This window comes from Pyrgilauda ruficollis, unplaced genomic scaffold (genome assembly GCF_017590135.1).
Source record: "Pyrgilauda ruficollis isolate IOZ18807 unplaced genomic scaffold, ASM1759013v1 scaffold94, whole genome shotgun sequence".
Classification (NCBI taxonomy): domain Eukaryota; kingdom Metazoa; phylum Chordata; class Aves; order Passeriformes; family Passeridae; genus Pyrgilauda; species Pyrgilauda ruficollis.
In genome coordinates this window covers 1,017,068-1,029,348 of record NW_024531488.1, presented here as the reverse complement: position 1 = coordinate 1,029,348, position 12,281 = coordinate 1,017,068, and the positions used below count along the sequence as shown (strand labels likewise).

Below are 12,281 nucleotides of genomic sequence, written 5' to 3'. Positions count from 1 at the left end.
TGGGAAAAAAATAAAAGCAAAAGTCAATGTAATTTTAAAGATGAATGTGTATTTTTCACAACAATTAATAATGGTATGAATCCCACTGCACTGGATTGCAAATAACTTCAGCTGAATACAATTGCATGACATGGGATTTACTTATTCTCTATGTTCACAGAAACAACTTGTTCTCTGACAGCACTCATTCTTGGCAATTTATTGCACCTGTCAGCAGCCCATTTGTTCAAATTAGTGCTATGCATAAAGGTGTAACAGTCATGAGGATTTATTAACTGATAATCGTAAAGGTGACAGTCAGAATTGCCTTCAAAAATATAAATGATAAGAAAGCTAAATTATTACACGATGATTAAAATCATCTTCATTTTGATCTTAGTATTACCTACATACACTTACTGCAGTACGTTTTTAATCACAGGACCATATTGACTCAACATAGTACATAAATTATTTGCTCATAGCAAAAATGTGAATATTAAATATATTCACTGAAAATATATACACATACATATTTCTACTTATCAGATGTAGCAATAACTAATGCCACTTATGCAAGTCTATACATTTCTTATGCGAGAAGGCAGCCCATGTGGCTCTAGCACCTGGTGCCTTCCATAAAAAGAACTTCTAGACCTAATTTTTTGGTCCTGGAATGTTGATTGTTTTTAAAAAAACTGTATTCAGAAGGATGGAAGAATTAATCTCCTGTAAAATGCAGCTCAGTTCTAGTCAAGTATACTGTTTTCTCATACAAATCAGCACACAATTGGAAATACATTTTTGTCAAAGCTCTTGTATGAGGTCTTTTCCCAGGCTTTTGAAATACTGAAATAAGGAAATAAACACAGAATTCGTTGTAAGGTTTGGGGCTTTTTAGAATATTCTGAGAAGAAAGTTCACAGGCTGCTACAACCTTTAAACTCTCATGAAGAATGCACATAACTGAAATTCAAATGTATTTTATTAACAAAATGCTCCAAGTTAAGAATGGAAATCAATCAGTCAGCATTTCATTTCACACACTGCCATACTCAGCATGCCTGGGCATCAAGATGAAGACAGAGTTGCATGCTACTTCTGTGACAGACGTCTCCTTTCACTTTTCTGAACTAGGATGTCATGCTGTCACTCACCCTTTTAACACCTTCCTCCCTCTTACAGGCAGACCTTACAAGCCATATCTTCCACTTCCAATTTCACCACCCAAAAACCAGAATCTCACTTCCATATCTTCAACCTTCTTGGACATCTTTCCTGTATTTTTCTGCCCTCAGAAATGGATTGCAAGTCCAACTCTTTGCATCATTGCTACCATGTCACTTTCCCAGCTTTCACCTCCCCTTACTGTGCTCCAGGCTAACAAGGACAATAATATACAAGGGCCACAGAAGCCTATGTTCTTGATTTCCCACTTCTTCTATTTCACAAAAGTGCAGCTGAGACATGATGTCATTCTGGGAGAATTTACAGCATTCTGGTTCTGAATAGAATTTGCAAGTAACAGAGCTTAGAACAGAAAAAACACAGGTTTTCTGTGTTATTTTCCAGGAAGATCCTGGAATTTTTCCCTTCTACCTTCCACCTGCGAAACCTTTTCTCAATTTGGTCAGTGCTTCAATCTAATGTGCCTTCTCCCTAGGCATATTTTGTCCAGGCGGGACATCTTCAAGAAACAGTTGTTTTCATTTGTATTTAATAGAAATATTCTTATATAACATTACAGCTGTGCCTTGCACATTATTCAAGCAAGCAGGAAGATCCTCAGCAAGATGAAATGGATTACCCTTCATTCTTGAGCAATGGTAGAATGCTACCAGGAAGTCTTCTGTTTCCCTCCCACAGCCTCATTATCACTTCTTCTGGAACCTGAATCAAGATATTCAACTTATTATGAGTATCTTGAAAGCCATAGAGCCTTAGTAATGGAGCACGACTCAGTTGTGCTTTTAAAAACTAATACACACTTACCAAACACATGCATAGAGCAAGTCTGTAGTGTGTGCACCAAAATATTTCCAGCTTTTAGGGACAGCCTTGAAAGGAGAAACTGGGGAAGAGAGGTCAGCATTAAGTGGAGCTGTCAGGTGTTGGTGATTTTTATCTGCAGTGACTGGAAAAGAATATCAGGGAGGGGGAATATTAAGACCTATTTTCATATTCAGATTGAACTTGACAAATGACAGTTTTTCATGGAAATCTCCTTGGAGAAGAATTTTTTTGCAGGTTACATTAGCAGAGATACGGTACCAACAGAAGGTGAAATGAGAGAGTGTCTGCAAGGACAAACTGAAGAGGGATTATATGTACACTGACAGAAGGGTCAAAAAAATCAAGAGCAGCAAGATTTCAGCAAGTGGTGCTTGGATGACGATGCTCTGAAAAATCACTCATGAAAACTTTGTATCTCACCAGATTTTCCTAAGAAGGTTAGAATGAAAAAGAAAACTGGAATAATTTCCCAAGGTATATAACATGTAATATGTGAATGTGACAGTGTAGGCACCTCCAATAAAAACAATCAAAATATATAGGATTAATAATTATTAATTATTAATTATTAACACTATTATTATGACTGTGTGGATATCAAGGAAAATATGAATTAAACAAATATCTGAGCTTTCCAAACAGCACCTAGTTTGTAGTAGCTATAAGCACAAGGCATTTTTTGCCCTATTAGCTAACTGTTAATGCCACCTCCTCTTTGGTAAAATGGAGCATAGCCATACAAATATAAGCTATTTCTTGAACTCCCAGACAGATTCACTTCTCCTGAGTATGAATTAGGTGAATGATTCTTTGTCCCCAAATACATGTGTAGTCCTTCAACTCTGTTTTCATTTACCAAAAAAGACTGGTACATAAATTTGGTCTTATGCATCAAGTCAAGAGTTATTTCTCCTCCAAGCTGGATTTTGCTATATGGAACCCCCTGCACCTTGGTAATTGCCCTAAACATGGGACTTTTATATTTGAAAACCTCAGTCTATCAATTGGTAAAAGCTGCCACCTACTGGTCAATAAAAATTATATTATCATCAATACAGAAATGCAGCAAATTTTACTGGAACATTGTAGAAAATCCTCCCTGAACTTAAAAAAAAAAAAAAAAAAAAAAAACAAAAAAAAAACACCAAAAAAAACCCAAGAAACCAAGAACAAATGGTCATAAGAAACAGTTTCAATGGCAAAGCTCATTTTAATCATCCTCTCTCATGGACTTCTCCCTGCGGACCAAGAAGGCTAAAATTGCACAAACCTGCCAATGAAATCATCCTTTTTGCCAACATCTTTGTCCCACACGGTAATATCAATAATTCCACCTCGTTCTTCATACAGATGAAAGTCAAACTGCTCCCTCCACTGAGGATTCAAAGTTTTTGGAACAATCTAAAAAGAGAATAAAAAGAAAGTCATATTACATTGTGTAGGCATACACTTTCTTAAATTGTAAATTTGATCATTAAAGTCTGTTCAAGAAGCTTTTTCTGTCTGCAATATCAATATCTCAAGCAGTGAGAATTTAAAAATGGTAATTGGGAAAGACTACTAGTCAGTTCTCTCATGCCTCTCTGATGTAGCAGCAATCTCAAAATCCTGCAACTTGTCACCTTCAAAAGCCTCCTGAACAAAGAATTTGTCCTGGGAATGGAGCCATTTCTCTGTAGAAAAATTATGTCCTCTGTGAAGTGACAGTTAGCTATAAAGTTAGGTTTCTGAGCCCAAAGGTAAACAAAGCACTTGCAATGACACATAGATGGTGACTGTAAGTACTTAAACAAACAATTGTATCATGTCCTTTTTTCCCAGCTGCAATAATATTGGGAAAAACATGATACTATGGCTTACTTTCTATGGAATAAAATAGTTCACTTCCAAAACTATATTTTACTTCCTTTCCTTTGAAGCTCTGATGAAAGCAGCTTTCTTAAAAATTTCGCTCCAAATTTTCTACTATAATGCAAAAGCAGTATTCACTGTCCTAAGAAAGAATAGAAGACTCCTAATATCTTCCCTATTTAGCAAACACTACTCCCCACAACCACCAGTTCTACTGGCTTGGAAAAAAAGAAAATTCAGAAAGGATTATGAAAATATGTAATTCACAAAAGCATGACATTTTATTACTTCGCATTTCAGATTTAGAGGCCCTAATGCAGGCTCAGAGGTCTACAAATATGACAAGAAAATGTTCCTGCCCTCTTCCTCAATTTACCCTTCATCTGGCCATGAAAACCACAGTGACTGTCATGGCCATGGAGAGAGGAAGGTCATGTGCATCATTGACAGTCCCAGCATCTCTCCTGAAAACAGCAACTTTCAAAATGTCAGGGACCAAGAGAAAAAAAAGTAGCAACAAAGTCTTCACAATAATTATCTCCTGTCTACCTGTGAAACTCATACATGAAGAAAACTTTAATGAAACTTGTTGTTAAGGACATGAAGAGGAAAGTGAGCTTATGAACATGACATGGTTTGAGGATAAGACAATGCAAAAGGTCCAAAGAGGCACCCAGTATCAAGCCAGGCAGACCTTATCAGAATCACTCTGCATCCCCTCCCTGCCATGAATGACCCGTCACAGGAAATAAAAGCCAATACAACTCCTGTATGGAACATTAGGTATGTCCCCCTGCAAACTCACATTTTTCAGTGCAACATATTTTCCCATCTAGTACTACTTTTGTTTATAAAGAAACAAAAAGAAACATTTAAACAAAGGTCCAGGGGCACTGACAGGTAATTATTACAACAATAAATCTTCATCACCATTGAAAGTCATACAAGCTAAAAACACCAAACAGGAACAAAGCATTTAAAAAAATTTTGGTTACATCTAAAATTACCTTGCTCTTGTACTTCTGATGCCCCAAACGAAACTTCACATAAGGATCGCTGAGCCCATTTGCATCCATCGCCTTAAGTTCACGACCTTCTATTAAGGTAACACTAACTATCCCTCTCCATAACTGAGACTTTCTGTGCAGGTCTGAGAGACGTAAGCTCTGGGTCTGAAACTTTATGGAAACAAAATAATAGATATAGTTAACACAATTCCAAAAATTTCCCCTGCTTTTAATGTTCTGTTTCATGTAACTATGAAATAAATCAACCACTAAGACATTTTGAAGCTATTTGGACAATACATATGCAAACTATATTGCAAATAATTATTTGGAGAGTAATAAAATTGCGACAATTACATGGGAAATGTCATATGCTGCATTTGCAGAAACAAGCAGAACAAATACTGCCCAAAGAAAGGTTCATTTTTAAAAAAGGGGTTTCTTTCTGCTTCACTTCTTCTTCTGCTGATAGAATAAAAAGAAATGTTAGAAATTCTCTTCTATTAGTAGCATAGATTGAATGAACTTGAACAAGCTTCATATTTTTAAACATAAAGCCCTGTTGAGAATATAACCTTCCGTTAGAATTACATAATATAAACCCACCATGAGAAATATGTATCAAGGAAAAATAATTCAATGAACTCCTCTATCTCTGCCTCTGAAATGATGTGGTATCCTCAGAAACATGAATTGAGTACCAGCATGTAAGTTCAAGAGTTTGGAAAGAACAAAACCTCTGTTCAGAATTGTCTAGAGGCTTGTGGACTTGTGAACCCTCAGCCACTGATTCTGGGAGTTAAAATAAGATTCACACACATAAACCAGGCAACTACAACTTTCGTCAATGAACTCCATTGGAGGTTTGAGAGCAGGAGGATATAAACTTGAGTAACTTAAGATCATTTCCAGTTTGCTCTGAGCTACAGTGGGTACAAGGTACCAGAACTGGGGAATCCCTTTTGCACTCCTACGGAAGACAAATGTGCCTTGAGTGCGTCCAAGAAGCAATGTTGGTAAAGGCTCTCCCTTCTATTCTGAAACTTTATTCATTAAATGCTACCTTATCTATAATCAGAACACTACATAGCTAAACTATATTTTAACTTGCAAATTATTTTCTCTAGGAATCAAATAAAGGAAGACTGCATGTATACTCTGCTGTAACTATAACTTTATTATGTAATGTAATTTGAGAAACAAAGGCTTTGTGGGCTCAGCAACCTGCACACATGCAGGCCTTGTATGCCTGGCTTCATCCCTCACAGACCTCCACTATCTCTGTAAGAGGGTTTCAGTGCAGGTTTGGTTTTAGTCTTTTAGACAGTAAACTCAGCTGGATGGCTACAGCTATGCAGGTGCCCAGGACAGGGGTTTTACTCTATTACCCAGAGACAATGATAGAGATCAGACTGGATTATAATCACACTCACCCAGGCTCCAGAGAGAATAGACATGAGAACTGTGGCCACTGGGCTTGGAGCAAATATGATTAACATACTTTTTGAAGTATTTCAGGTATTTTTTGGCACGCATTTGTGTTTTCTAATGGTTATTCACTCCAAGTATTATGGCTATTCTCAAAATATTTCACTATTTATTAAAGGTTTCTCTTCCTGAAGTGAAGGATTTGACTGCAGAGAAACTTTTCACGAACTTGCTGTTTCTACAAAGACAAACAAGGAAATGTGTGTGGAATAATCTTGAACTTAACCTGCAACATGTAGCAGCAGTGGGACATCAGATAGCAGACCCTTTACAAAAATTAGGGCAGAATTGGGAAAATCAGTTTCCAGAAGAGATTTCATTTATAACTTGGGAGAATTATATAAACTTTTTCTCAGCACAAATACACCTCTCATTGAGGACATACTGTCAACATTGCCAATAACTTGATTTGTAAAGAAGTGGTAAATTTTTTTATTGTTCCAGTTTCTTAGAAGGCTTAGAGCAAAACAAAGACTGGTTAATAACTGGCTCTGCCCTGAACACAAGATGATGAGAGATACAGAAAGAAGACCAGACATGCTTAGGAAGGTATTTAATATTGGGATGTAACCAGTGGTTGAGACTTCTTCTGCAAAGAATATACAGTTCTTGGGAGTGTTTTAAGAGCTGAATGGGTATCTATATGATTTCCAGAAGTCTATCATGAGCTTGCATTTACAACTCTTTTGAAGTAAATCTTAAGCACACTACATAGCTCTCTACTTCTTAATCAGTGAGACAGTGCAAAATTTAGAGAGTATACTTGACCTAAATTTGTTATTTTCAGCAGCTCTTATAACAATTTGCTGCACTAGATCTGCCCCATCATCAAGCAAGATTGATTTTTTTTTCTGACCAGTCAGGAGTTTCATCAGTGGAGGTAATTTCCATACAAGGTAGCAAGGTAAGATCTAGATGACCAAGAGCTGGGTGTAAAATGACAGACAGGTCAGACAGGAGTTTACAAGAGTCAGGCAGGAGGCTGGAGAACAAGAGTTCATGTGGTGCAGGAGGAAGCCCTTCCAGGTCACAGCCACATCTTGCAGACAAGGACAATCAAAGCTTTATGCAGACCCTAGCAGAATCTTGACTGACACTGAAGTTCCAGAGACTATGTCTTGCCATGATGGAAGAAAAGCAGACAGCTGCTAAAAAGAGGTATTGGTTGGTTGTGGCTCTTTCTTCCTCAACGTATTGAATGCAGACCACAGCAGTGCTTGTTTCTGTATTTATTGGTAATACACAGACACATGGAACAGCAAAAGGGAGAGGTATTGAAAGAGTCAGAGCATAGCTCACTGAAGCTACAGCATTGAGATTTCCTGGACATGAAAATCATAGTCTATGTGGCCTTCTCCAACAAGAATAACTCCCAGCTGGCACTTTTCTTGTTTCTAAGCAAGACTGAAGAGAATCCAACACGCTTTTCTTCCAGTCAAAACCCCACTTATTCTCAGAAATTACAGATAATTTACTAACATAACCTCTTTTTTCATATAATGATTCTTGTAGGAAGAAAAACAGAAAAAGAATGTTCAGATTTCAAGTCAAATATGACAAAAAGACAGCTGAAAAAAAAAGGGAAAGTAAGACTGATTTTCACATTCTTTCCTTATGAATTTAATTTCACAGTGTGAGACAGGCACATTTCTAGGTACATTTAGGTATCTAAGAAACCTGTAAAATCCAGCCCACAGTGAGATACAAATTCAGAAAGGTAACAATGAGAATAAAATAATGAAATAAGCATGTATCTTTCTCAATTTCTCCTTTGAAGGACTGTTTCTCAAGACTTATCCTTAGGCAACTTGTTTCCCTCAGAAAGCATGTAGTGAGTATTGCAGCCTAGATTCACTCTTGTGCCACAAACAGGAAAAAAAAAGAAGAAACTGCACAGCTTTTCATTTGTCTGTAAATAGGTGGGAATTTACAAATTTCGTATAAAATGTCACAATTTGGAAAGAAGCAAGATCAAAATCTCAGTCCACAACCGTCATTAATGTAGGACTATTGTTTACATTATTCACATTTTTGTGCAGGATACAGGCGTAGTGACTCCCATCTGACATGTCCTGAACCCCCAAAGAGAGGGGATGGTGGGTAAGTGCAGCCTGCATGCAATGAAGTTTTCTCCCTGTCTCTTTTTCCAAAACGAAATTTAAATTTGACTTCTGAAAAGGAGTCTTTCATGCCAAAGGACGCTCAAGGCTACCTGTGAAAGAAAAACCCACATATTTTCATATCTACACACTGCTTTAATGCTTAATAAACAGCAAGCAAACCCAGCACTTTCTTATGTGAAAAAACACAGTTTTTACTTGTGTTCCACCTATTCTGTGGAAATGTGATGCAGTGGGTGAGCTAGGGGCAGAAAAAGAACCTTCTGACAGAACTGCACCCTCAGCTAGATGTGATTAATACAGCTATCCAAATGTCAGAACTGAGAGATGATCTAATAAACATGACTTAATATTCTGTATGCGTTCAGGTATTTCTGGATAACATTAAAGGATGGGAAACCAACAAGGCTTAGTCAGAATCTGGGCATTGATCCCAGGATAATCAATACCACATTGTTGATGAGCTGTTGTTATTTTCGTCAAAAGAAGAGATGCACTTTGTTTGTATTTTTGAAAATCCCCTCATATTTTTGTTTATCTTTGGGTAGCTAAGTGTCCTCTGAAACTTTAGTCCATGTCAAGTGGGAGAAACCCCACACACTGTCTTCTCACAGCCCAATTTCATTTCGTCATTGATCAGCCCTCATGCCCTGCAAAGTACCACCTTTCTCACAGGTATGTGCGTGTACAAACAGACTCTGCTTTTATTAAATCTCCTCCTTATTACATGCACCCCTAAGACACACAGCTCCTCTGAGTTCTGGGATACAATAGACAGAAATAGAAAAGTCTACCAAAAACTTACTAATTTTTTTAAAAAGCAAATCAATAATGCACTTATATGACCTGCAGAGGCACTTCAATCCAAAAAGTAACTTTGGTTTCAAAGCTCAAAGAAATATCAATCAAGAAAGTAGTGAAAAAATATAGAAAAGAAAAATACTTCTCTCCACCACTTAACAGAGCACAGATATAGAAATACAGCAAAGTGATTCAAAGTCAGTGTTGCAAATTCCTGCTGTAAATTCATGTAAATTCATGTAAAGAGAATTCCTCTCCCCCCAGTTTCTAGGATGCTCACAGACTTTGGATAAACAATGTAAAATAAAGATTGAGAATTTCAGTAGATACAACTGCTAGCTTTATCTACAAAACAATGAAAAAATCAAGAGACAGTCACATGCATTTGCAGTGCTTTTCCTATATTAGAAGTGACAAAAAATACTACCTGAAAAGTCTTCTCTATGTAGTTCTTACACGTGTGTCAGAACAGAGTTTGAACTGGATTGAAATATTTTTACATTATCACAATGCAAATTATATAAAGTAATAATTTAAAATATCCCCACATGGTTTTCTGATTATACTGGAGTTCTAAACTTATAACATTACACATTACAATATGTAATAGCTGCAGTCAAGAATGTTAAGAAGTAGACCTTCTCAAACCTTGAGATCCAGCTGTGTGTTTCCTGAAGAGTGTTTGGTGAGGGGAAAAGAGGTTGTGGTCAGCCTGTGTCCTCAGTCAGCCTTTTCAGGTTCTGAGAGAACACTTTGCATTACAAGTGATTTCTCATTCTCCTTCTACTATAGGCAAATATAAATGGAAAACATGATTTGAATTCACCAGCATTATAGACAATGAGCTACAGAAATGCCTTCAATGGGTTCATCATAATTCCTTCCTATTTTTTCCTCATTGTAACTAGAGGAAGTTTTCTAAATGGACTGGTACTGATAATTATTGCAATGCGAAATAATGTTTTCCTTAACTTTTTATCAACTAAATTTTAGGTTTTAGGCTCTTCTAATTCTAGGTGAAGCTAATAAAAATTTCTACAGTGGAGAAATTTACACTGCCCTACACCCTGAGTGTTTTAACTGTCACGTTAAGTCTGGTTTATGGAGTTTGCACAAACATCCCAATACTGCTTCTGTACAGCAATGCTATCATGACACTATAATTTTTGTAATAACAACTCATATTTTTGTAGTGTTTCATATATTTTTGTAGTTTTCTAAATTGAATAATTTGGCATTCTACTTAAGTGTACTTGCTGGATGCAGCTCAGGTGTAGTATCACGCAGACTGTGGCACTCACTGTGACTTGGCTATTCTGTAACAGCATGAAAACATTTATACAGGACAACAGTGTGCAGAAGCACGTTGCAGAGAGGCTGTGCCAGCATAGTCCTAACCACCTCCATTCTTTGTTCCAGTAACTCCCCTTGGAAATTGTGGCTGCAGCATGTGAAAGTCAACAGGTCTTCTGATGATCCTGTTATTGTCTGGGATAGCCAACGTCACCAGAGTCCCAAAGCTGATATGGACCTGATACAAAAAAGAGTGTCAACCAATACTTGATGGAAACTTCCCACACTTTTGGAAATGTAGGAATGAAACCCCCATGGCAAAATGCTCCTCTGCTGTTTTTATTCTTAGCTGGATCAGCTGTTATCACTCACACACAATTAATACAAATATAAGCTTCGCCAAATATTTGCATGATTTTTATAATTAGATGTCTACCAAACAGGCCTATCTATTCTGACTGGTTTTTATTTCCATTACTTTTTATTTATAGTTGCTTTCCTTCAAGCACTATTTACAGCTGCTAAACTGATATCTAGAACCTCATGGCTTAGAAAACACAAATGTTTTTCTCAGTCCTAAAAGATTCTTCAAAGAACCCACAATGCAGTAATTCTACCATGTATTCTGAAATTCGTTAGAGTTTTGGGTCAGAGATTCTGGTTGAAAGATTGAACCAACTGTAAATTCCTCCAATTAAGAAATATCATACAACTCTATGGTTTGTCCATGCAATACTTATACCAAGATTTGCTGTTTCCAATTTTATTGTCTTCTCAAGAGACATCTCACTCCAGTAGACAAGCATTTTGTTTCAATTTTAAAACAGAAAAAATTCATTTTGATATTAGGAAAATGCAAATCAGGAGCCACAGAAAGTGGCAAAGAACAGTGCCATAACATGTAAAAATAAATTAATCTATTAGAAGTGTACACAAAGTCTAAACAGACCCAAAATTACTGGTTAAGTATTTTGAGTTGGGCATAAAACCACCAGTTTTTAAGGCCATAGGTTTTGGAAATTTAGTTTGTGCAACTGGAACACACATACTTTTGGAAAAGCTTCTAAAATAAATTTTAAAAACAGTCAGCAGTTCAGAGCTGAAAGCCACTCATTTAACAATTCATTCTTGTTAAAAATGTTCTTAAATTCTATTTTTCAGTTTAAAAGTATGTGCAAAAGTTTCTAAAGCGGAATTAAAGGATATATAGCTAACTAAATGCAAAGAAAAAACACTTTAATTCACTTGCTTTAGGTAGTAAATATACACTTTCATCCCCAATTGCAACTAATCAGAAGCAGCTTCTCAGTTGTGACTGAGGGGGCCCATAAAAATCTCATGGAGTTCAACAAAGCAAAGTGCAATATTCTTGCCTTGATCTAAGGGCTAAGACAAGCACAGTTTTAGGCTCGGCAGAGAATGGAATGAGAGCAGCCCTGAGGAGAAGGAAGGTCTTGAGGGGAGTTGTGGATAAGCAGCTCCACGTGACCTTCTCATGCGCTGCTGTAGCCCAGGACACAGATGACCCTCTGGGCTGCATTGAGGGAAGTATGGTCAGCAGGTCAAAGGAGGTGATTCTCGTCCTGTACTCTGTTCTCCTCTGTTGTGACCCCAGCTGAAGTACTGGATTCAGCTCTGAGATTCTCAATATAAGGACATGGACCTATTGGACTGGGTACAGAGCAGGCCACAAAGATGCTCAGAGGGTTGGAGAAGACAGAGTGTGAGA

At 37.1% G+C, this 12,281-nt stretch overlaps 1 protein-coding gene across 1 annotated transcript in view; it reads right to left on the bottom strand.

The window, feature by feature from the left end:
• The window catches only part of MCTP1 (multiple C2 and transmembrane domain containing 1), a 211,744-nt gene that overhangs the window by 120,864 nt on the left and 78,599 nt on the right, over positions 1–12,281 (bottom strand). The window contains exons 7-8 of the mRNA XM_041489448.1: positions 4,851–5,021; positions 3,263–3,393 (exon numbers count right to left, since the gene is read on the bottom strand). Coding sequence (XP_041345382.1) covers positions 3,263–3,393; positions 4,851–5,021 — 302 coding nt within the window. The remainder of the gene's footprint in view (positions 1–3,262; positions 3,394–4,850; positions 5,022–12,281) is intronic.